General features: G+C 44.6%; 1 protein-coding gene across 3 annotated transcripts in view; it reads left to right on the top strand.

Annotated features, from left to right (window-relative positions):
* The window catches only part of SAMD11 (sterile alpha motif domain containing 11), a 160,307-nt gene that overhangs the window by 83,226 nt on the left and 49,778 nt on the right, over nucleotides 1-27,303 (top strand). For all 3 annotated transcript variants that reach the window (XM_083163284.1, XM_083163283.1, XM_083163285.1), the window contains exon 5: nucleotides 18,449-18,561. In XM_083163284.1, coding sequence (XP_083019410.1) covers nucleotides 18,449-18,561 — 113 coding nt within the window. The remainder of the gene's footprint in view (nucleotides 1-18,448; nucleotides 18,562-27,303) is intronic.

Raw genomic sequence — 27,303 nt, 5'->3', positions numbered from 1 at the left:
AGCACCCCGCCAGGAGACCCAGTCAGAGCCTTTCCCTGTGTAATAATCCTTAAAAAACCCAGGTCACCCTTTCAGACAGCCGGCGACCCGGGTTTTTTTTTTAAATTAAGATCCTGGAAAAACCCTGGTAAATTCCAGGGTCGAAGCCCAGGCATTTTAGATCCTTTTGACCCTTTCAGACAGAAAAAAAAAAACCGGATCTACCCTCCTAGACCAGGGTAATTCCCTTATTGTATTTTCTGTGTGAAAGGGGTATTATATGGGAGTACTATTTCAGATGGGATGTTGCTATGGCAACCCATTGGGTACAATCTATTATAGAATGTGCTTAATAAACAACAAGTAGATTCTGATTGGTTGCCCATAGATCTCCCATCTTAGTAATTGTCCTCCAATGTCTCTGCCCAGATGCCAGTTTGCAGAATCCTCTGTCTATGTGCTACCAGTGCACCTGGAACTCTAATACTGACCCTTAGCAATGAACTTCCCCCTGATGCTTACTGAATAATGAGGCAGCCTGAGGAAGCAATTTCAGGCAGCAACGTGAGGGGAATAACATAAAAGGTCAGTTTCCTTATGACAAACTGTAAATTATGGGTATCGCCAGTCATTTCCCTGCACATGGCTTTTATCCATAATCTCCTTGTAGTTTGTACAGCGGAATGTTCCAGCACACCACCTGTTAGTAACGGTGCTCAATCATACACTCAGATCTCCGACAGTCAAATGCATTCTCCTCTATAGGGTTAAAAGACACTTCCTTCAGGTGCCTATCGGTAAATCCTGACCCTAATCCTACCGTCTTATCCTCACGGGGGTCATTCTGCCCCAATAAGCTGCACGGTGACGAAAGGGGCTTATGCAGCTTTCCCTTGCTGTATAGGAATAGTGTGGGCTCTACGCGTCCCTCCCACAGCTGTCATGTCCATAAAAGCGATCCTTTTAGCCTGTGCTGACTCAGATTGCTGCGTCTTACCAGGTCTTTTTACGGGGTGTCACCTTCTCTTATCCCGCTGCACAGAGGTGATGGGTTGAAAGGAAGCACTACAGTCCCCTTGCACACTTATAATGCTGTTCTTGTGCCCTCTAGCTGCGAGTGATAGATGTCTGATACTGCACTGACACCAGCGGGCTCCTGTACACCAGTATGACAAACGTAATAACACTTGGAGGCACATCACTGCTATCTGGGAGAATGTTGGCACTGTCTAAATGTCAACATGGTCATTAATAGAATGTCCGCATTGTGTATGTCGACAATTTTTTTTTTTAATTGTTAACTAACCATAACCCCAGCGTTATCCTAAAATTGTCTGTCGACATTCTGTCTCTGTCTATAGTGTGAATGTTGACAGGACTGGTCCTAGGTCTACTAGCTGTGCAAAGAGGAGGGCCCCCTTATCCAATCCAGCTATGCCCATAATTAATACTTTATTACACACACAGTCCTGCCATCATGATTGGTCCTAGGACAAGGTGGCTGTAGCATACTTGCCTACTTTAGATTTAACCTCTAAAGAGGCAAGGCTGACATCACTTGGCCCCGCCCCCATGCTGGAAACCGCTGTGATTCGCTGGCCGCGGAGAGGGAGCGGGGCTTAAATGCAGCGATCACAGCATTTAAGCCCCGCCCCTCACCGCAGACCCGCAATTTACGGTAATTAAACCAGCGGGCAAGGGGGGAGCGGGGGATATCACCAGAAAGCGGGAGACTTGCCCACCTTCCCGGGAGGTATTACCTCCCTATCATACCCCCTTTACTAGGAATCTGGCAGGATGCAGGAGATCTGGTCACTTCTTGTGGGGGTGCTGGGAACTACCTAAAAAACTAGGAGCCACCAATAACACCCAAGATTGTTTTACATCCAATTCAGAAGCCGGCTCGTAGTCTTATTTTTTTGTCTGCGTGTAACCTCCCAGGTTATACAGAGGTTTGCACTCCTGCATAGGATAAATCTTATACTCCTATAGGCTTGTACTAGGTATCAGTCACCACATCACTACAGAGCGGGTCACAGCAACTGTGTCCACTTTTATCAAAAAAATATAGTATGCACGGGGATAATACAAAGTTGAACACACGCCCTCTGACAAAGTCTGAGACAAAACACGTAGGGGCATGTCCTGCTGATACGCTATGTTCTCCTGATCTCCGTTCTTTGCCCTCACGGAGGTGTTGTCCTGGCATTTGGTGACTGAGGTATCAGCCAACGGCACGGTGTGCGGTCCCAGCTATGGGAGTCTAGTAGGAGCTGTATATCCATGGTGTAGAATAACTCCTGCTATGTGGTTTTAAGCCAACAGTGGGCCTTATTCTAGTTCACTCTTTCTGACAAAATCCTTCTTAGATGGACAAAACCATGTGCACTGCAGGTGGGGCAGATGTAACTTGCGCAGAGAGAATTAGATTTGGGTGGGGTTTTACTTCAAAGTGAGATCTATATTGCAGTGTAAAAATAAAGCAGCCAGTATTTACCCTGCACAGAAACAAAATTACTCACCCAAATCTAATTCTCTCTGCACATTTTACATCTGCCCCACCTGCGGTGCACATGGTTTTGTCCATCTAAGAAGGATTTTGTCAGAAAGAGTGAACTAGAATAAGGCCCAGTGTCTTTAGATTGGGTATAAGGCGGCTTTTATTCATTAACACTCTGGCCGAACTAGGACATTTTTTAAAAAAAAGTGGCAATCATGGTTTTGCCTATGACTTCTAGAAATTAGTTTTACCCTCATATACATTCGAAAGAAGAATGGAGGTGCTGTGACCTCACCTCCCTATCCCCTCACCCCATAAAAAGGTATCCCATTCAAATGATTCATTGGCTGCTAAGCAGATCCTAATGCACTATGAACCACACTTGCGCGCGCGCACACACACACACAAATGCTCACGGGGACAATGATCACACAAACACATACTGGGGGGGTCTTTAGCTCCTTGCGGACGCTCTAGGGCATAATCAGACTCCATCACTTCCTCCGTGAACTGTCGGCGCTCCCGCCTCCCCGCACCATTTATCGGATTTTATTTTCGGAGGTGGGAGGCAGCAGGGTTAGGGTGATTGGTTTCCTTATTGATCTGTGCGGCTCAGTATAATCCCTGCAGCTGCTGGGAGCTCGTTAAAGGATGGAGAGAGGCTGAGAGGGCTTTTACTCTTTATTTATATGTCTCCTCCGCTCATATTTTATGTGGGGGGGGGGAGTGTCTTTTAAACTTGGTAGTTTTATAGGAGCCGCAGTAACTGTTTGGCTGCTGGATGAGACTGAGATGCTTGGTGGGTATGCTTGCAGCTGCCTGGGCCCTTGCCTTCCTTCACCAGCAACCCAATACTATCTCTCTGCACTGGGATTCATGCAGGGGGGGTTCAGGCAGGGGGTGTCTACCTGTTTGCTAGGCCGTGATTACAGGCCTGAATTAGACCCTGAATTCTGTATTAAATATGTGTATGTAAATGTATTACACATAATAGAAATGATCAAGCAATGTTTTCACAACAGTCCGACATATCGGATCCTGGGAACACATTAGATCTATGGGCCTTATTCAGATCTGAGCTCAGTACAAATTTGTTTGGAAAATAGGCAAAACCACGTGCACTGCAGGTGGGGCAGATGGAACATGTGCTGAGAGAGTTAGATTTGGGTGGGGTTTGCTGAAACTGAAATCTAAATTGCAGTGTAAAAATAATGCAGCCAGTATTTACCCTGCACAGAAACATAACTCACCCAAATCTAACTCTCTCTGCACATGTTACATCTGCCCCACCTGCAGTGCACATGGTTTTGCCCATTTTCCAAACAAATTTGTACTGCGATCAGATCTGAATAATGCCCCTCTGTATGAGCGATGGAGCGACAGATCATTTACATAGAACTTGGTCGCGAGCATTATTGCAGTACAGACAACTGGATGACGCCGCGAGCGACCAGGAATATCCGCATGTGGGACATACACTGAGCTATATGCCCGATCTGGTGTCCCGATTCTGCTGCAAACAACATGTCCGGCCAATGTAGCTCCAGTGTGAACCTGTTTTTATTAGCATTCGATGCAGATGCAATCCCAATGCGCGTTCCAATGTAGTGGAAATCGAATAGAAAAAAACGTCTCGGCAGGTAAGTCAAAAACAGATCCTGCAAATCTAATGTGTTCAATGCTGCATTCGATTCGATCCAGATTTAGGGCGAGATTCTCTATTACAGAAATGCAGTAAAAACCCCGTTATCGGGGTTTTTAACGCATTTCTGTATTCTCTAACCCCCCTCTGCAGTGTCACCGCTGCGGAGGGAATCGCCAGCAAAAGCTGGCGGTTCCCTGCAGAAGCCTATGGGCTTCTTACCGCAGCGGCGTGTGAGGGATCCGTCACGGATCCCTCCCAGCATGCCCCGCGGCCGGAGCGGTGGTCTACGCATGCGCAGACGGACTCCCGGGTCATAGACTCGGAAGTCCAGCAACGGCGCCGCATCGCAAGGGACAGCTCTTACCGCAAGAGCTGTCCCTTGCGTTAATGACCGCATATTTTAGAGAATATGCGGTCATTAGAAATGCGGTGGCCGGCGAAGAGGGCTGCGGATTTTAGAGAATCCCGCCCTTAACCCCTTGAGTGGTGGGTTTTGTTGGGGCAGGACAAACCTACCAGGGCAGCAAAACCCACCACAGTGCTGTGAGCCACCTGGCGCTCCCCCTCATCTCTGCTCCGGCGATCATACGCTGGAGCTCCTGGGCCCTGCCGCTGCCCCAGCCGCCGTTCATAACAGGTGGCAGGCTCGGAGGTGGCTCGGGAGGTCTCGGGCGCCTGAAATCCCGAGTCCCCCCGAATATCTCCATCCGTCTGCTCACTAGAACTGATGGCGGCTAGGGCAGGGGAGCTCCAGCGTACAATCGCCGGAGAGGTGAAGTGGAGTGATGGGAGGGGAGATCAGCCACTGGGGGGTGCCCGGAGAGGTGATGTGCCAATGGTGCACAGGTGCAGGCTCCACTGGAGCACACCTTCATCTTAGTGGCACGCCCGGAACACTTCCGGGAATACCACTCAAGTGGTTAATTTCAATCTCCTGCCTGGATATTGAATGCACACAAATGCACAGCGAATAGTAAATCGAATGGAAAATAGTGAAAATCGAAAAGGAGTAGAAAAAAAAAACGTTAAAACAGGTCGAATAGGCCAAATCTAATCGGAAACGGAATCAAACCGTGTGTATGCAATATAAATCTGTGGTCTGCACTACCTCCTTATATTTGATAACTGGAATTTTTAAACATGAGTTTCATGAGCCCAGCCAAGGCATGACGGCATACAAATGGCGGGAGTAATACGGCATACACACGGCGCGATATGAGGGCTATTTCTAAGAGATCTCACTAGATCGCTTAGAAAATGAAGCACGGATCGCTCAGTGTATATTGCACGTGTTCTGCGATTGCAATGCGCCAAGGTGCCGCTGCAATCCTGCTCTCAATGAGGATTTCATTGCCAAGTGATTGGCAGGACGTGACTGGAGGTATTATTAGGGAGTGGTTGGAAAGTGTGGCTAATTAAGCAGATTTGGCAGCAATCTTACAAAGGTTGAGCCGAACGGCAGCAAAAATAAACTATATAATCTATGTACATAACCGTACAAAACTGTGCCGATGGCATAGGCGCCAGGGCTGCGGCTGCTTGCGCACAGCAGTATTTGCAGTAATATGGGGTTGGGCATTGTGACTATGAATGTTTCGGGAACATGCAAACTACAGGTTGAGTGAATGTCACGCTACTCCCTACTCCTTAATCTTCTAGAACAATGAGAGGTTTGAGGACCATAACATAATGACAATGGAGAAGGTGAGACCTTTTCTATTTATATAGGGACTTGTCCTTCAGTGATTGAGGGTACAGTTTACCCATCACTAGACCACGGTAGACAGCAGGAAATTACGGTATGTCTCATAGACAAGGAAAGATTTAGCAATAAAGACTTGCAGTCCTGAAAGGAACATCAGTAAGTTCAATGAAAACTCCTATTAATAATGCATTTCAATTGAGACAAGCAAGCCTAATATATCTTTTCCATTTTTGCTCTGTTGCCAGCATTGTACTGGCATTAGAAACCGCATCCAAGTAGTGTCGGTACTGGTTGGGCAAAAAGTTCCTGATCTTGCTTCGTATGGAAGTTTATTGCATTTTCATGACCATTCTGTCCCCGCACTTAAGCACGGTGGGTTCCGTCATAGAATGTAAAGTGGAGAAATTCCAATGCAAGAACAGCTAACTGTGTTACGGAATGCTCCCCGTCACCACCATCCCAACGCCAGCAGCATATTATATCCTGCTGTGGCTATTGGTGCACTGGGAGCTAGAGATGGACAACTATGGTTGATGTTTACGACCATCAATGGCTTACGTGTGACGGTAGTGTTTTTACTATACGATGGCGCCATTCCGATGTTTGCCACAATTGAATGGTAATGAACTGATGGTGTTGAAATGGTTTTATGCTGAGAGATACACGGTGCATCCATGTCTCTGTCTTTTTCTGTCCTCCGAAGATCAAGATGCGTGTTGAGACAGAACCGGTCCATATTCTGCCTGCTCCAGGCCCTGCCCCTATCGCCATCCTCTATCTAGGCCCTACCCCTATTCCGGTCCTACCCCTATTCCGTACCCTGCCATTGGCGCTGCAGGACTATTGCACAAGCAAATTTTATGTGGCATACCTTTAAATACACTTATCAGGACCTTACACTGTAATACTGCCTTACATGATAGCTATGTCTACAGCTGCTTGTTAGAGATCCACAGCCGCTGTTCGGCTGCAAACACGTTTGCTTGATAGCAGCTGTAGGCCACAAGTTGCAGAAGCCACACACTAGAATCGCTTTGTTTCCTGCGTCAAACTGTTCAATAATGAATTCCTGCGGCAATAATAAATGGCATTGGAAAGCTGGACAGGCAGAGGAGCTGCTGCAGGAACAGCACGTGCTACAGTCGCTTCCCAGGCCATTCCATGGAACATTCCGGTTTGCCGGCTTTATCCCGTATTCAGGAGCGTTATCAATGTCCGATGCTTGCCCCTATCGGGACATCGTTAATCACCCTCAGGATTGCATGGCTGGCATGTTTCAGCAGACTTCAGCTCCTCTAATGGGATTGGCAGGGTCAGTGTTTCTTGAACACTTTAAGGCCGCTTAAGGCATTTGGTTAATTGATTCCAAATCACCTTGATTACAAATATGCTAATTGCTTTTTCTGCCTCCTGCTGTGACCTCCTCCCCACCTCTGTCTGTGTCCCCCCAAACCCCTCCCTCTGTGGGTCAGCGAGAGGGTACCCTCCAGTCCAGTTTCCTCTAAAAGTCTATTCCCTCCACGTCTTGCTCTGGGAAATAATCATGAATAATTCAAGGGCCATAAAATGCTGAGGGGGACAGAAAGTAACGCCAATTGACCATTTCGCTGCTGTGACACTTGATTGATTTGCTGCCCTTTCTTCTGGAAGGGAAAGGCTTTGCAAATGTCAAGGAGCCACGGACCCTTAGCGAGTGGGGCACCTTGTGTATTTAGGTTAGTAGAGGTTAACGTCTGCACCTGCTCCGCTTCGCACATATACGTTTTTATGGCTACTGAAGAAGTCAGCAGGCTGTTTGTTTTGGGTTCATCGTTTTGGGTCTGAAATAAAACCTTGTATTGTATTGTAGATTAGGATGTGGTGTATAATGTTTCTTGGCTCCCGTCATAAAAGCTGGAATGCTGAGCAATTATAACCTATGCTGCCAAATTACCTTGATACGACCCTTACACAAATGCTGTCCGGAGAAGTGAATTCCGATGGAAGTCCGTATATGATTACACACATGCAGTGATCGGTCGACAATGTCTAGATCAGGCATGTCCAAACGATGGCCCTCCAGCTGTTGTGAAACTACAAGTCCCATCATGCCTAATAGCACAACTGTGGCAAGGCATGATGGGACTTGTAGTTTCACAACAGCCGGAGGGCCATCGTTTGGACATGCCTGGTCTAGATAGACGGTCAATAGGTCGGCAGAAAAAGCTGACCTGCTTGTGCTTTTGCTTGTGTCAAGTTTTGTCAATATCGACTGTACGTCGATGTTATGTTAATGTCAACCTTGTGCATGTCAAACGTTTTGATTTGGACCTATTATTAGATTGTAAGCTTGCGAGCAGGGCCCTCATACCTTTGACTGTCTGTAAACACCCAGTTTGTTGTATCACTGTCTTCTATTGTAAAGCGCAATTGGAATATACTGCGCTATATAAGAGACTGTTCTTAAATAAATAAAAATAAATGAACTCTCTGTCTAGACCAGGGCTGGGCAACACCGGCCCTCCAGATGTTGATGAACTACACATCCCAGCATGCCTTGCATCAGTTTCAGCATGGCCACATAGCAAAACGAATGCAAAGCATCCTGGGATGTGTAGTTCACTAACATCTAGAGGGCCGGTGTTGCCCAGCCCTGGTCTAGAAGATGTGGACCCTTTAATCTGGAACCACAGTGACATCGATTTTTTTTTTGGGGGGGGGGGGGGGTTCTGCTGTCTGAAGACATTCAACCCACATTGTGATGGTGCATATTCCTTGTACCACATCTGGTAAAACAACCAACTCCGTTTACCATGTCTAAAAAGGGGCCTACACACAGGGAGATTTTGCTGAGCAATCTAAGCGATGCTAAATTGTCCAGATCGCTCAGCGAACAGCAATGTGCCAGCACTGTTCTTCGGGGAGGACACTGGCCCTGACTGGAGCAATGTAGGGGCATTTTCTAAGCGACCTAGTCAGATCTCATAGCCCCGGGTGTAGGCCCCGTTAAGTTACATGATGTATAGACAGACTTATGGAGGTTCTGACAGAAACCGAATACCAAGCTATAGATTTTTTTTTTTTTTAAAGACTTGTCTTCAATTTATTTGACTTTAAATTGAATTATGTTGCAGTGTTATTTGTGTCCTCATACCACATATTCCTATCTATAGGAAGCACATTACTCATGGTGTCGTTTGTGGGATGTGGTGGAAAGAGCAATGAAACAAACATAATGACCATAAATAACATCTCTAAAATCACACACCGGGCTTCGTAAAATGGAATGAATATGAGCGGAGGAGAACGTCCCCTTATTGCAATGTCTTAGTGGCCACGTGAATTGGCATTTACTTGTGGACCTGCTGCCGTACATGTGGGACTCTTATACCCCTTTTACACCAAAAACCCTGGTCGGACCCTGGTCTTTGAATGCTGGAGTATCCAGGGTCTGACCCTGCTTTATACCCCATTTACACAGCACTTTGACCTGGGTCGGACCTGGGTCTGCACCATTTACACTGAACCTGGGTCAGCCCTGCCTTAAATAATAATATAAATATAAATATATATATATATTTATATATATAAATATAATATCATTTATTTATTAACAGTTTCTTATATAGTGCATACAAATTCCGCAGCGCTTTACAGAGCATAGTTATGAGCAAACACAAAACAAATTACAGCACAAGTACATGGTTAATACGGATAGTTGCATCAGGGGACAGGACACTGAAGCAATTATCAGGGTGGCAGTGGTTTATATGGGTTGGGATCATTTGGTCTATTGCATTATGGTAGAAAGTCATTAGGTCGAATCCATTAGGTCGACATGCTAAAAGGTCGACATGATTCTAGGTCGACATGGGAAAAGGTCGACATGATTCTAGGTCGAAAGGTCATTAGTTCGACAGGTCATTAGTTCGACAAGGTCATTAGTTCGACATTGTCTATGTTGACATTCACAAGGTCGACATGGGGTTTTTCACTGTTTTTTTTACCTGAATGTCAACACAGTCGACATGGACACAGTTTAAAGTGCACTGCATCCCCTCGCATCGCTCGCTGCGCTCGCAATGCGTCGGGCACGGTGCCTCGCTACGCTCGGCACACTATTTTATTCTCCCACCACGCCCTAGTGGATGGTAGGGCATGAAATACCGCCTGTCGGCACATGTTGGCTCAAAAAACAGTGAAAAACTCCATGTCGACCTTGTGAATGTCGACATAGACAATGTCGAACTAATGACCTTGTCGAACTAATGACCTGTCGAACTAATGACCTTTCGAACTAGAATCATGTCGACATTTTCCCATGTCGACCTAGAGTCATGTCGACCTTTTAGCATGTCGACCTAATGGATTCGAACTAATGACTTTCTACCATAATGCAGTAGACCAAATGACCGCATCCCGTTTATATATTCTAAGAAAGGCACATGAGGAGAGAGGGCCCTGCCCGTGAGAGCTTACATTCTAAAGGGGAGGGTTAGACAGACAGGGGTAACACAGAAGGTGGAAAGGTGAGCGTAAACAGGTTAGGATGAGAGATGGTCAGGTTTTATTATTTATATATATATATATATATATATATATATATATATATATATATATATATATATATATATATATATATATATAGATCCGTGTGTGGACCGCACTCACACTCAATTTTCATATATATACACTGTGGGGTGCCAGACAAGGGATACATGTGGTGTGCGTGTGTCCAGATAATAGTCCGGGGTGTATCCACACCTGTTCTGGTGTGGAATGTCAGGCACTCGCCTAATAATAATAACGTTTCGGTCCTGAGTAGACGGACCTTTCTCAAGGAGCTTTTTAGAAAAAGAGACTGTCAGTCATCGGAGATCGGGATGGAAAAACCCGTGGTACCTGGAGCTGCTCTTTTTCTAATAGAAAGGTCCGTCTACTCAGGACCGAAACGTCGGGGCACATTCTATGACTACCTGTGATAATATGACTAACTGGATAGTTGAATAAAACTTCACTACCTTTGGATTTTATTAAACCAATTGGACTTAATTAGGCGAGTGCCTGACATTCCACACCAGAACAGGTGTGGATACACACACAGGTTGTTTTGTGACTATACCTGACAGAACAGGTACCCCTCCTCCCCTCAGCAGCCGCAGGGACCCCCCTCCTCCCGCAGCAGTGGCGCACATCATCCCCAGCGCTGCACGCTGTGGACCATTTACACCGCCATTTACATGGGTCCTATCCGGGTTCTACCCAGGTCTTGACCTGGGTAGAGGACCCGTGTAAATGGACACGGATACACCCCATTTACACCGCCGATGATCCGGGTCTGACCCGCAGGTGACCCGGATTTTTCGGCGGTGTAAAAGGGGTATTATTTGTGGCGTTTTGGAAGTCAGTAACTGGGTTAATTTGGAAAGTATGCGAAGTGGATTAGAACAGAACACAACTAGTATGTATACAATACATAGCGTTGGAAACCTATGGTTACCATCCACATGGATTACAACTGAGAATGGTAAATTGTGCCAAGCGAGGTACTGTCTATCTAATAATCCACACCTGGAAACCTGCGTATAGTCCCAGACTTACAGGCTTCATCATTGGCTCGTTAACATCTACAGACTCGGAAGTCTGTTGCTGTTATTTTGAAGTCAGCCTATAAGGATGTGCTTGGCTGGGGCCTATCAACTGTAATGTATTCTGTCAACATTCCAGCTCTTGCGTACCCTGTTCATTATCCAATCAGATTGGGCACAGCAGCAGGGAAGTGACTGGCCCACTTGTGTAATGGTGTAAGTGAAGTTGTGACTGCATTGAAAGGGGTCAGCGACATGATGTGAGGAGGGAAACGAACAGCAGTAAGTTACCGAATTTGGCAATGGAAGGTGCATGGTGCCCCCAACAGCACAGGAAAGCGATGTGTGGCTTCTGTCAGGAAGATTATGGTGTCAGACATCTGGTTTTGAAAAAGAGATTCTGCCACCCCCAAATCACATATTCAGGTGGCTGAATAGTCACTGCATAGTTCCCGGGTGCACCCATATTGATGCCATGTTGTATCACCGTTCAGACCAACCAACCAAAAACTTGGATACTGACAACAGGTGGCGAAGGATGTATACAAACTCTCTCTGCCATCCATCCTTTAAGCTCAAAGCACAGGTCTGACTGGTTATCATTAACTTCTTCAGTGCTCGGGAAGTCTCCCCTGCTATTGTGGGGGGGGGGGGGGGTGTTCATTCTTCTGCTGTACAGGTTCTCTTGCAAAAGCAAATTCTCTCTCTAATGGACAATACCATGTGCACTGCTGGTGGGGCAGATTGTAACATGTGCAGAGAGTTAGATTTGGGTGGGGTTTGTACTTCAAACTGATATCTTTATTGCAGTTAAAAAATAGACCCTATATGTAAAGTAATTTCTTCCCTTCATATTGTATGGCCTGCTTGTGTATGTCGTGCTGCAGATCTAATATTTCCTTTGACAATTGTAATTTAACAATTCACTAGTATCCTACAGAGTGTAAGCCTGTGCGCAGGACCTGTTCCCTCTGGTAAAACCTCTGTCTTGGGGTGGCGGTGGGTCGCGGTAGAAGCCCATAGGCTTCTATGGGGCATTTCCAAATTTTTCTGGCGATGCCCCCCCCCCCCCCCCCCCCCCCCCCGTCGCGGTAACCCGGCGGGGGATGCTTACAGCATCCCAAAATGTGGTAAAAACCCCGTTAACAATCTCCTCTTAAATCTGCATCAAATGTTGCAAAAAAACATTATAGTCAAATCGAAGGAAAAGTCTCACCATGTGTAAATGGTTGTTGATGGTATCCCGTGATACCATTGGACTCCGCAGAATGGCTGCTTGTATGTGGCGCAGATGACAGGTGCTTTTGTAGGAGCTATATTTCTACCTGACAAATGGACGATTACATATATAAAAACCACTTTTTTCCATATACTGTAATTAAATAGCGGTGTAGGTCTCCGTGAAATCCTGAAGGACTGTGACCATAGCAATTTCTCTACCATCTCGGAGCGCGCCAGAGAGATTTGGAATCTTCTCCATTTACATTTGGGACGCTAATTAGTTTGGCATTGAAATAAAGACTCTGCGATACAAGGTCAAAGTTCTCATGTGTATTAGAGGTTACATTTGAATGGTCCCCTGCAGACCTTCCCATCCTAAGTGGAGAATACAAGGTGGACTGTGTGAAAGGAAGAGGAGATCCGGAGATTTTATCATTAAGTGAAGAGCATTAAAGATAGGATTTACAGCTGCGCCTGCATTTATTTATTTATTACTCTCCCCCCCCCCCCCCCCCCCACCTCGCTCGCTGAATTCTAATGAGCTAATTAGCAGATTCCCGTGGGACGTGAGATTGTGAGCGGGAAGGGGGGGCAGGGGGATAAGAAGGATAGGAAGAGGGAAGCGGTAGAGGGGGACAGCGGAGAGGTGACGGGAGCTCATTAGGAGGTATCAGCCTATTCTAGCAGCCTACGGCAGGGTCTCGGAAGCAGTGCATCAGGCGGGAAGAGGGATTATATAGCTGACAAGGGTTCTGCTAGCCAGAAAAGCCATGCTGAACAATCCCTCCTTAACCCACCTGCTGCCAAAGCAGATAAACTGTAGCCGTGCTTATCCCTAGCAGCTTCGGGAAACTTGTTATTGTCAGGTTCCCTTCACTATTATTCATTGACAGTCACATGGACGTTTTTAAGAATTCAGCGTTTTGTCTGAAGAGCTTACATTTTGTTTACGCATAACAAATTTGTATCCTAGACCGTTTCTCAAGAACTGAGACACATTGAAGTCTCACGTTCCACATGTGTGAAATGATATTGAGTGGTTTATGGGATGGATGGCATTTGTATTGACGTCAGACGTACATTAGGTAATGTACTGAACTAGGTGATTTAGGTCCACTCATTTGATGTATGGTTGGAGATTTTGGTCACCTTAATGAATAAGCGGAACGTGTGCCTAGCGTCTTACAGGTTAGGGTGCTAGGCAGAAGGGGGGGGGGGCAGATGATTGTTGTCATGACGTCAGCTGCCTGTCCTGTCTTCGTCCCTGCACACGCAAATAAAACTCAGTCTCCACCAACTTTTATTTGTGAGCCCAGGAGAAATAATTCGACCATCGAATAATTTCTCCATCAGTGGACATGCGCAAGCGGATTTGTCTTACAGCCGTGGAGATAAAATATCAACCAATCAGCTTATAGTTGCCATTTTGAAGGCTGTGCTTGATAAATGACAGAAGCTGATTGGTTGCTAGTTTATCTCCAAGGCTGTTCGGAAGACAGTGTGGCTGATGCCGCCATGCATGTTGAAGTACTGTTTGGACCGCACCCTTGCTACCTCCGCATTTGGGTAGCAGCGGGCTGTTTTCCAACCTGTACCTAGTTTAGCTGCTGCAGTGCTGGCCAGCATGACCACCAGGCACCCTGCAGGTTTAAAAGATGTCCTTAAGATGCTTTGAGTAGTCTCCCGCTAGATGACGTTTCCACCCAACACACTCCAACGGGCACAGGCTAATGAAGGTATGCGTTGAGGGGGGGGGGGGGGGGGAGGTGGGTGCCTTGTTAAACGCTTCCACGATTTGACAAATCCCCATTATAGGTCAGTTTTTTTGGTGGTAGATGCCAACGGCCTGATACATTATTGTACGCATTTCAGCTGTATTGCATGTATAGAATTAAATACAAAAATCCATCTGTATTCAATTTTGGCCACACCTTCCCCATCCACCGGCTTGTGATGTAGAAATCATCACTATAATTTTGAATTTGCACCAAATATAGACCATGGTATACTCCTACTATGTGCAACTCTGAATCAGTCCTTTCCCTGACCAAGATTTGTATACCCCACAACCACAGAGGTTTCAGAGTTTGCATCTCTTCCATGTGCGCTTTTCCAGGACACCGATTCTCATTACGCAACCCCCAATACCCAAATATCTCCTCATTCATGATTATTTGTATAGGTAAATTAAACTAAACTGAGAAATATTGATGAGACTACAGAACAGTCCATAGGGTGTAGCTCTAGTGGCCTAGCAGATTGGATTTTGTACTGCTTGTACCCTGCAAATTTTCTGGGCTTTACAGTAAACTGCAATTGTAGGAGAAACCAATTTTCAACGAGACATTACAATATTGCAGCGTGCTAAAAAAGACCAGTAGAGGAATTGGCGCATATAGCTTAGCAGTGCAACTTAGCTTTGAGCCAGAGTGACGTCACTAGTACATGGTAAATGAATTGGCCAGGGCTCGAAATACAGAGCGCCAGGTTGCCATGGAAATTAAGATTTCAATCCGGGTAACTAGGTCTTGCTATGTTCTGTTTAATTCCGAGCCATAGACAGTAATGAAGGAGGACCCACCCCGTTTCTGAATTGGTGGATAAAGTTTGAGAACGCTCTTTCTGTCGTGACTGGCCAGTTTAAAATTTACCACTGCGGATCTCAGGTTCGCCAAACTCTTCTTCTCATGGATGCCTGATTCCAGCTGTCAATGAAGAGACTGCAAGAGTAGGAGATCCTATTGTCTGGTATGACTGATGATGCTAGTAAAGCCTCATACACACTTATCAAGTCCCCGCCAGCACCAATATTGGCGGTGGCGGGGTGCCGGCATTGGCAAGTGCATACACACAGGGGGCGAGGGGTTCTAGCATCGCTCAGTATTAAAGAGGTATCTTGGTCAATACAAACTTTAATATATTTTGGTTGGGGACAGTAGTCCTAGACATCTAAGTTGGCTCTGAGATTTGACAAAATTGTGTCCACCCCTAGAACAGGCACACCTAGTAATATTAGTTCCGCGCTATAAGGCACTGCCTCCACAGTTTTATAGGTTATTGGTGCATATTTATTCAGCATTGCCATAGGAACGATTATATAAAAGGATGCATTTATGCTTTTGTTAAACATACAGTATTTCTATACAGGGGGTACCCATTGCTGGTTCTGGTTGCAGATGAAAAAAATAACATAACATTTAGAATATTATATTTGTACATTATATTGTTATGTTAGATCAGACTATTGGCTACTGTTAGTGTATCCAAAATAGTGTATGTAAATATATAATTTCGGAAACGGGTACTATATAGGAAAATGAGAAACGGATCTAAATTAAAAACGATGAACCATCCTTATCCGAAACAAAAGTGAATATAGTAACTGGGCACTACGAGCACATTGTCTACAGTCAGTGGAACAGGTGCACTGTGTGCTGGAAATAGTTATTACCAGCCAGCACTGTGGTATGGTGCCATGTGCTGCCAGCGATATACAAGTATGGGAGAACCCTGTGCAGCATCTCCTTTATATTTCCCATAAGGATACATTTCAGTACCCCTCCCTTACATCTTCCTGCTGAAGGTAACATTAATCTCCATTCGACCTCTGGACCAGTCTTCTACCCTATGATCCATGAGATTATACACACACAGAACTGGTAATCGCCTCGTAAACTGCTTACAAACCAGCAATATTTACATAATACGGTGCACTCTGGCAGTGCTGGGAGAGGATTGCACCCAAGAGGGATTAAAATGCTGGGCACTGTCTATAGAGACTCCTATCCCTCCCACTACTAATCTACATGCTGGTACAGTTGGCGACGATGTCTGTTTAAATAGAGGATATCAATTGGTACTTATTTAAAAGGGCAGGTGTGTGATGTGGGGGGTGAGGGAAATAACAGATCATTTCAAGTCTGTTGTTTTATCCGCCAGAAATCCATAGCCAGACAAACCCAAAATGCTGGTAATGTGAAGACAGCCTGATCCAATTAAGGGGGGTCTTATACACAGATTATCACTGTTCTGGTCACAGCGCTGGCCTTGGTGCTGGAGGGATTCTTTGTGCCAATAGCTGGGGGGCTTAGCATAAGTGATTTAAAGGGCCCTGTCTGGCTTGTGTGCAGCTCAGAGTGCAGATTCTGGGGGACCAGAGTACAGTTTGAAACCAGGTCTCCTGCCTCCACCCATGCAGACCATGTGCTGTGTGTTGCAGCGACAAAGATGGGGTTCCCAAATCATGTGAGTACCCCCGTGGCTTCTAGAGGGTTGCCGTGTACGGTTGTATGCCTTTATGGTTCATTCAGTTAACCCTTCATAAGCCAAGTGCCCGAGGTCAGCAATCTGAAATCCTTTTTTAAATCATCGATGATCTTTATAGTTACATACATAAAATGGATCGGTATTAATTACTCTTAAGCGTCTGTCAGGCTGATCTCAGTTTGCAAATTCCTTTTACATACATGACTGAGCTTTGGAAAAGTTTTGAAGTTTGTTCTAGTGGAGCCCGTCGCAATACAGTATGTACTGTATGCATGGGCTGCCTCTGCTCCCTCATCCAGCAAGCAGAGAGATTTGCAGAGCCTTTTACCATAAACACTTGGCAGCTACAAAGTCATTTCAGGACTTCAAACTACGGAGGGGATAAGAGGCCGTTCCCAGCGTCCCTTACCATGAAATATTAGATCTGTAATTACTGGAAGGGGAATGATTCTCCTTGTCATGCCTGATAACCCTACAGAAATAATAATGATTTACCGCTCTCCAACCAGTGATCCCAAAGCAATTGATAGACGTTGTTCTTTGCCGGTTTTAATTGGTGCTCATTAAATTTACTTCACTTCTCCAGCCATGCTGGGACGCGACGGCGAGATACTGGAGCCTTGCAGAATTACAGGGTGGTAATCATGTTCCACACGTTGTACACACATTCCTTGGTATACATGGATGTGTATGTGATTTGGCTGCATGACTTTTCACATAGGAATGACTATAACTTAATACTAATAATATAGGATTATTGCACTATTATCCTTATAGAATTGTATGCATTAAATGTAATACTTGTATTTATTGGATGGACCGGGCTTGGGGTTGTGTTTTACACTACCTTTTACCTCGACTTGAAACCTATACTGTTAAATAGTGCGCTGCCAATATAATATTTTCATTGTTGTACTGTTATAGCAAAGATTTTACTTCCCATATCTAAATAGGAACAAACATTTTGATAAATTTCAGCTTTATCGCATTGAAGATTTACCATGGAATCGTCTAATTGGTCATTTTAAATGGGCTGAATACTTGACTACTGTGTTATTTTTATGTATGACAGATGCTGTTTTTTATAGCTTGTTGTCTGTTCTCTGTGCTCTCAGCATTATAGTACATGACGTGTAATATAACCGCCGTGGTAGAGGTGGCTAATCTCCGCCAGTGAGCACACGCACTAGATTACATCATTCCCGCCTGTATTATTCCAGGTTTTGTGTTAAATAGAACATAAAAGTTTAGTCCCGTTTTATGCTGTATGTGCCAGGTAAAGTGCGGTACGAGTAAGATAAACCAAGTCAACTCAACAAGTTTACAACTTTTTAATGACCTATTCCAAACCCAGTAGTGTTCACCGCTCAAATTCGGAGACACGGTTACATTTTTTTTTCATTTTTGTAAAACATTAAAGGTGTTTTAAAAGAAATAAATAATTATACAAATGTTACCATCCTACTTCGTAGCATACACACAGGTTTACCAGGGGTTGCACAGAAAAAATATCATCCGTGTTTGCGTTTCCTTTCTGATGTTTTTTTTTCATTTCCGGTTTACAGCCGTGAAACCGAACTCTCCAGCATCATCTCGAACCTTCACCACAGCCACCAACTCGTAATGCCAGAGAACCAGAGTAAGAGAAACAGTCATCAGCTGAGCTTCTCATCCACCGGTAAGGACATCACTGATTCTCTCCATGTGTGTACTCCCTGAGCTTATGTGGCATAGGAAGGTACCTGAATTGCCTGATATTACACCCATATGGGTAATGGCTGTAACTAAAGCAACTGGTGACATTTTTTTTTTTGCCCACCTTTCTAGGTTTGTAGTGTTTAGTCCGTGAACAAGGAAATTTGAAGCATCGATGATCACTTAAATATTTACTACTTGTTATTAAAATGATAGATGATAGCATTAAAACTTTAAAACTGTAGGAAAAGATATTGGCACCGATCAGGGCTGTTGGACAGGAAGGGGGGATATAATGGGATTGTAGAGTGAATGGTCATATGGGGGGTTATTTTGGTTCACGCTTTCTGACAAAATCCTTCTTAGATGGACAAAACCATGTGCACTGCAGGTGGGGCAGATGTTACTTGTGCAGAGAGAGTTAGATTTGGGTGGGGTTTTACTTCAAAGTGAGATCTATATTGCAGTGTAAAAATAAAGCAGAAAGTATTTACCCTGCACAGAAACAAAATAACTCACCCAAATCTAATTCTCTCTGCACAAGTTACATCTGCCCCCCTGCAGTGCACATGGCTTTTTCCATCTAAGAAGGAATTTGTCAGAAAGAGTGAACCAAAATAATCCCCATGGTTTGGTAGAGGAGACTGGACTATCTTTTGGAGATCTATTTTGGATAATGTCAGTCTTACAGAAAAGGAACAATAGGCCCACATGTATTATTTGTATAAAAATAGCCTCCGTAAATAGCACACGTCCTGACTCTTACAGTGAGAGATCGTATTTACCGGACCCTATTCCGGGGCCTTTCCATAAGCGCACAGACCTCCAGTTAGTGTCAGGACAGCTCGACCTCATTTAAACTGCTGAGGCTGCAGCAACCGTGTGATAGATTGATGTAATTAACTTGCAGACTGATTCTGTATTACCCGTACATTCCTCCCAGCTCTCCGGAAAATGTATCCTGAAATATAATGGGAATAACGTACCCTCTGCTATATACTGTTATAAAATATAAGGATATTAGCAGCTGCTGAGCAGTTCCAGGACTGCATGGATCCTCATGCCTAGCAATGTTCTACAAGTCCTGCAACTCTCAGGGTGAAACTTAAATAAGTAGATTCTTATTGGTTGCCCATGGCAACATCCCACGTGAAATAGAATTCCCATCTTAGTAAATTTCCCTCTCGGTGATTTACATCCTTTCCCTTTTACGGGCAATTACAACATTTCTTAAAATATGTATTCTCTCACAGAGCACTTTCAAAAGAAGGCATGTGATCGAAGTGATGACATAAGCGATGACATCACGGCTATAAGGCTCTAGTTAACAGGATATTTCTATTCTGAATTTTGCATAACTTGGTTTTTATATTGGCTGGTCAAGTTTTAGTTTTATGTTAGAGCATATGCGATAATTATGTATGCGATGAGCGGCGAAGGGGGGGCGGAGCTGGGCTGCGGATGTAAGAACATCCCGCCCATCATCTGCCAGCCATTGTAATAGACAGCCGGGGCAAGATTATACTATGACAAGTGGACTTTGGGTGTGGGAGTCTCCCTGTCATAGCGAAAAATGGACTAGACATGTAGCACAGTGCCAATATTGGAAGTATGTAAACCCCGCCCCCGGAACTTTGGGGGCGGGGCTTCATGGTGTCGGGGCTGGAGCTATGCTCCATGTAACGGCACCCTGAAAAAAAAAGAAACAACATCTGTTCTATTTTGCCATCGATGTAGGGACATAGTCTGGTTCTCCTACATCGATGGCAAAAGTATTCAACATCGGCCATAAACCATTGATGATTTCAAATCATCGATGGTTGATGGCCATCCCTACAATAAAGTTATACAGAGCAGCTGATTGGTTGCCATGGGCCACTCCTACACTGGCTCACTTCTCCTCCCTTATCACTGCTTCATACATCTACCCCTCGGTCCTGAAGACACTTTAGAAGTGCATACACACTGAGCGATTTTCTCCCCTCCAATCTATTTTTGCGGGGGTGGATGGCTTTCCACTGCAGCATGCTATGAAAAGCCATCCACCCCGTCGTTCATCTGCTGGTAATACCAGCATATGAGCGGCGGCCAGTGATGATGTGGGAGCGCGCAGCAGCGTTCCGTATCGACACTCACTGCTTATCGCCGGGCCGTACACACTGGGAAGCTATTGAGCTGAAAGCGTCTCAGTTGTTAAAAGTGAGCTGCTATCAGTGTGTGTGGGCCTTTCCGGGTGTCCATGCTTAAGCACAGATGGTTACATTTAATATGCACTGTTAGGGTGTCTAGATTAGAGTTTGAGAACCACTGCTGTAGTAGTTTTATACCCCTTTCATATCGCACTTTTAAAATGGTATATTGCCATTTTTTTTTCCATTTTAAAACGTTTAAGGCTGCAATGTGAAGGTGCCAGAGTTGATTTACCGGTTAAAGTTAACCGGTATTTCAACACGGTTAAAAAGCAGAGTCCTACACGTTTTAAAGCCGTTTTTTTGGCAGTTTGAACAGCTCTATTTCAATGGCTTGAAACGTGTCCCTTGGGGGTTAAACGGGTTGAATGGCATTAAATGATTTTTAAAACGGTTTCACCTGCAATGTGAAAGGTCTCAAGGCTCAGACCCGTTTTAAAGTCCCATTTAAGAATACCGTGTCATTACCCATTGCTGCAATGTGAAAGCAGTATAATAGTAGAAGCTATACCTGACTGAAGGCAGTATCACGCGTCCTGTGTTTTTTTTTTTTTATGTTGTTATTATTAATAATGTTGATATCACCATAGTTGCAGACTGACTTTATTACAAGCAGGTCTGTGGTTGTGCCTGAGTTAATAGGAGTGTGCACTTCCAAATGCTGACAGTAAGGATGTGTGTGTTCATGCAAGCGGCTACATTTTATTTCTTTTTCTCCCTATATATCGGTTCTTTACGGACTGCTGCACAAAGTCGCACAGAGGTCTTAAACCCAGATATCCAAGTGACATTAGCACTATGAGATGTGGGCATAAAGGCTGCGAGTTTGTAGTGGGGGGAGGGAGGAAGGCCAGAGGGAAGCAGGAGAAGCCGCGCGCACTGATAACATCTAATTGCTATATTGATCTGTCTTGGAGCCAGTGTGAGAGCCGGAGGGTGATTGAGATGTGTATCCCCTTCCTATTCAGATGCCGGGGACGGGCTGATATTACTCATTTACCTCTGACACTGCTGTAACAAAGCCAGAGGAGAGAAGTAGGCTTCATCTGTTCTATAGAGCTTACACTTTAATGGTCCGACTATAATACAGATAATATGGAATAATAACAAGGTGATATGGAGAATCTTGTTTTAATGGGGCGATTACACCCCTTTTCCCCAAATTATATGTCTGTAAACATAGATCACTGCTTGTAGTAGGATTGGAGGAAGGGAGGAGGTGTAAAAATTAGGAGGGCAATTGGTGATTAAAACAAAGGGAGGAATTAAATTCCTTGTCTGGCGATGTAGCTCCTGGGCGCAGTGCGCGGAATCACTGAATCGGTTGTGCGATAGATCCATGGTTAATTAGTGCCTCGGAGCTAGTGTACCCACGTCTGCATCTCTCCCTCTTGTTGGCCTGGCCCTCCTGTGTGGGGTGCCGCCTACTAACGCCTGCTGGCTAGTTATTACCTTGCGATGGCTAGCCATCACTGGCTTCGTTTGCAGGGGCCCTCTTGCATACGCACAGTGTACCGTGAGAATGCTCGGTCTATCCATAATCAGAATGGGTCTGATACCCTGATTTCTGCACAGTTATGCCTGGAGTCTGACGCCTGATTGAGAGGTGGACGTAGCACTGATTTTGGACGCAAGTTGCTGATGTTTCTGTTCTGTGCAAGTGTCCTGATAGCTTCCACTGGGAGATGCAGAACAAATGTAGTTTCAGAGAGCTGCAATTTTATTGGCTGTCCATGAAAGATAACTGGGGGAAGAGCTTGTGGATAGTTAGGAATGAGCCTGTTGCCAACAACAATTGCAACTAAAGATGCAGCGGCACTTGTACTGGCGGCCTTGTTCTGACCGGCATTCTGTGCCTACATAGGGCTGGTACACTGTCCTATGGTACAACTGGTGTATCTATTTATTCAGTGTCAGATTAATGATGTATCTTGTTGGCAAGATAAGTAGGAAGCTCATCAACGAGGCAATACCATACAGTGTCATACTCACTGCACATCTCTGAATCTCACACTGTATGTCCATAATAAGTTAAACCTATATAATTAATAGGTAATTTTTCTATATTTCTTTAATTCATGGTTTGCTTGATGTCCTTACTTATACTAGGGTGTAGCATTATAATAGCTACAAGTACATCAGAGTATATCTTCCAGAATAAAGTCCTTTTCCATAGAAGCAAATCTAGCTAAAGGATGCAGATTTGCACCTGACAGCGATGTTGCAATGCAGAGTACTAATAATGCTTTTTTTTTACCATCATGTATGGAGAATGTTAGCTGGATTTGCAGGTATGGAGATAGGTATCTCATAGGCACACGTGTGGTCCTGCATGGGCTATCCATGCTTCTCTATTAATAAAACACTCCATTTAATAGAATGGTCATGAATGGACCATGCAGCACCACACTGCAGTACAGCGCAGTTTCCTGTCTGATGAAGTTGGACTACGACTGATGAAACGCATCATTTATTTGTATTATTGGAAGCTTCAACAGCTGTCATAATAAATGGTCTACTCAGATATTGGAGAAAGTAAGAGGGGTGGGAACTGCAATATTCCAGTGTTGGATTATTTCTATCCCGAAAGACACTTATGGTAATTCTACGGGCACAACTGTACCTGTGATATCCATTTTATCTGATTAAAGATACTGGAAGGATTCTCGATGTGTACGGCCACCTTCTAGACTGTACCCTCCTAACTATAAATCTGTCTGCCCTCATGCCAACCATCTAGCTGGTACTCATAAGTAAAAAAAAAAAAAGGCTCTAAAAGTGAGAGATTTGGAAAGAAATCTCCAGTTTTTTTAAAGCGGCAATCATTTACACTTCAGAATCAAACTGGTTTTGACGTGTAAATGATTGCCGCTTTAAAAAAACCTGGAGATTTCTTACCAAATCTCTCATCCTATTAAATTTCCCCCATATGTCCAGTAAAGCAGCTTCACTTAAATGGAGGATGTAGAGGGTAGATGTATACACATACCTGAGTACATAGTGGCTCCAATGTCCCTTAAGGGATGTACACACTGTGAGATTTGGGCAGGAGATTTTGAGTAGATAGTCAAAATCTCCTAGAAGGTTAGCCAAAATCTCCCTATTTTTCTCCTGCTTAGTCCATATTGTCTAGCATAGATTGCTTAGTATAGATTGACTGTGCAATCAAGGCAATTTTGGCGAGCCACCGAGCCCGAAGCGTGGCGAGCGCAGCGAGCCCCGCGAGGGGACGCGGATACCTTCACAGGTAAACGCGTCCCCTTGCGAGCTTCACAGGTGTCCGCGTCGCCACGGACACCTGTGAAGCCCGCGAGGGGACGCGTATAACTGTGAAGGTATCCGCGTCCCCTCGCGGGGCTCGCTGCGCTCGCCACGCTTCGGGCTCGGTGGCTCGCCAAAATTGCCTTGCCTGCACAGTCAATCTATACTAAGCAATCTATGCTAGACAATACTATTCTATTCTCAACTCCACGCCGACGTGGATAGTGGGGGTATGAAAAGGTCGGAGGACGCGTACCGCCGCCCCTCGTGGGCTCGCTGCGCTCGCCACGCTTCGGGTTCACGTTGATCGTGGGGTGGCGTTAAAAATTGTGGGGGCCATTTAAGACTTCAGGGGGACTATTAGGGCTCTGTGGCCCAATTAACATTGTTTCCTATGTAAAAATCGCGGGCATTGACGCATTTAACACTAAAATCGCGTCCAATCTGACTTTTAACATTGATCCCTATGGGAAAATCGCGGGCATTTTTTATGTGCATGCGATGGCCGCGATGCCCGCGATTTTTTACCCCCGACGCCCGCGATTATCATCGCGGGCGTCGGGGGTAAAAAATCGCGTTCTAGGTAAAGAGTACCGAAACTGTTAATAAATAATAACAAATTAAGGCCCCCTTACATTAAAATGTTTTCACTCGATTTTGGCCAATTTCGATGTTAAGGGCCGATATATCGTCTGAACAGTGCCACATCATTTATGTTTTCGATCCGATCCGATGCACGGTCCCGTGAGAGTCGGACAGGAGCCTCTACGTTGGTCGGACCGCACCTGTGATTTGTTGGAATCGGATGTAATCGGGTGGAAAATGGAGTGCTTTTGGCGCATGCGATATATAGTATGCGATACATTGCAGAAAGTATAGTACACATGCAATTGGACAAATAAATCTCATACAATTTATTGGACCAAATTGGATGCAATCACTCCCGGCAAGGTCCAGGGGGAGTTCAGGGAAATTCTGCATCAGAGATATATATCGTTCAATGTAAGGGGCCCTTTAGACAAAATCGCTTAGTCAAAATTGGCCATTAGTCAATATCTCACCGTGTGTACACCGCTTTAAGGGGTGTACACACGGCGAGATTTTGGCTAATGGACATTTTTGACTAAGCAATTTTGAGAGAGATTTTGGCTAGATGCACTGGAGATTTTGACTTTGTCTAACCAATGATAGTCTATGACAGGCCTGGCCAACCTGTGGCATTCCAGATGCTGTCAAACTACAAATCCCATCATGCCTTGCCACAGTTTTGCTGTACGGGAGTGTTAAAACTGTGGCAAGGCATGCTGGGATTTGTAGTCTCACAACATCTGGAGATCCACAGGTTGGCCTGTCCTGGTCTATGATCTAGTCAAAATTGCCTGCACAGCCAATCTATACTAAGCAATCTATGCTAGACAATTTTGGCTAACCTTCTAGGAGATTTTGACTAGTCAAAATCTCCTGCCAAAATCTCACCGTGTGTACACCCCTTTCGATTACTGACAAGTCTGCTTTGTGATGTAAAACATCTCCACCATTATCTTACAACTTTAGCTGAAATATCGAAATAAGCGTAAATGTGTGTATTTATGTTTGTGAATGATAGGAATAGTTATTTTATAGCAATTTCTAGTGACCCTGCACTACAGTACTCACACCTATCCTCTGCATAGCAGCTCGTGGGCCTTTTGTCTCAAGATGCAGAAGTAAATGCTGGATTAGTTCCTACGTGAACTGTGAGTACATTAGTGTTGAGGATGTTCTATATAACACCAGGAAAACGGTTGTGTGAGCAGAAAGTGCCTGTTATCTGTAGGAAGGATGAGATTAGGAGGTGATAAGACTCAAGGTGCACTGCTGGCTGGAGCTCAGAGGTTTTATCTGGAGAGAGAGGGATGAGCTGAGAATAGGGCTCACTTTAATCTTAATTGGAGAAGACATACAAAGGGATGAAGCGCCCTGGCTCCCTGACAAAGGCAGGGCCAGAAAGCTGCAGGTTTGCACATTAAACACAGATTTAGAAGCCTCTTTAAGCGGCTCGAGGTGTCTCTGTAAACAAGCACAATCCCAGCCATCCACTTTAGCTAATTCGTCTTGCCCAGAGTGAGGGAGAGAGGAAGAGACAGCACCTGCCCTCCCTGTTATACCTGTCCCCGTCTCTTATGGCCCTGTGTTTGCAGACACCTGTCTCTTTAACCCTGGCTCCTCTGGAATGTACACTGAAGATCTGTGGTTATTCCGGTAATGCGCTGTCTCGTAATTTGCCATCTCAGTTGTAAGTCAGTAAGTGGGTTTGTGCCGAGAATATTGTTTTAATATCTAAAAATGGATATATAAATCCTATTTTATTTTTCTTAATTATGTTATTTATTAATTCTAAGTGCATGCCATATGTTAACCAGCTCTATAGATATGAAGCTATATATTTATATTCTGTATGTGTATATGTGTGTGTGTGTGTGTGTGTGTGTGTATGCTAGCGCTTTCATTACAGCACAACACTTGTTAGCGGAACGTGACTTTAATGAAAGCATCACTTGTGCTGAAGAAGCACAGACTATTATATATTAATAGACGCATCTACATTCGCACTTGGACCTTTCTTAGTAGCATTTAGTTTTCCTTGCTGCATAATTTGATCCGCCTAATTCAAGAGTCATTAGTAAGCATAACAAGATTTTTACCAAAGGGCAGTTACCGTGCATTTAATTACCGTCGTTACGTTTGTAGCCTGGTGGTCTCTAGCAGTATAAACATGGATGTATGAGGTTCCAACATATATTACACTTTGGTTTTTACGTTGCCTTTTTATTGTAACGGAAGCTCCTGTACACACTGTACAATGCCTTTCTCCAATAAACTGAAATGCGACATGGGGATTGTTAGCGAGACACTGATGGTTAATGGTGATGCAGGATATCCTGGTTTCACCCGGGAGCCCGAACAGCACGGTATGTTTGTTTTAATGTTGAATGAAGTAGCACATGATAACCTGAAGCCCAAATGTAGTGCCAGTAAAAGTGTTTATGCGCAATGGTGATATACGAGTGACAGAGGGGTAGTCCTAATCTGAGAAAAATTATAAATTTGGGTTGGCGTTGTCCAAAAAATATTCAGGGGTGACCTAGACATTGTTAAGTCATGATGTCAAAAATGTTGTACCTGTCTTCAGGCCTTCCACGGCTGTTGTGGAAATCTGCAGCCAGATATATATATATATATATATATATATATATATATATATATATATATATATTGTTCATTCTAGCACCCGC

The sequence above is a fragment of the Crinia signifera genome, chromosome 19, assembly GCF_055691185.1.
Source record: "Crinia signifera chromosome 19, ASM5569118v1, whole genome shotgun sequence".
NCBI classification, from domain to species: Eukaryota; Metazoa; Chordata; class Amphibia; order Anura; family Myobatrachidae; genus Crinia; species Crinia signifera.
The sequence above is the reverse complement of the archived record's forward strand: the minus strand, read 5'-3'. Positions and strand labels throughout refer to the sequence as shown.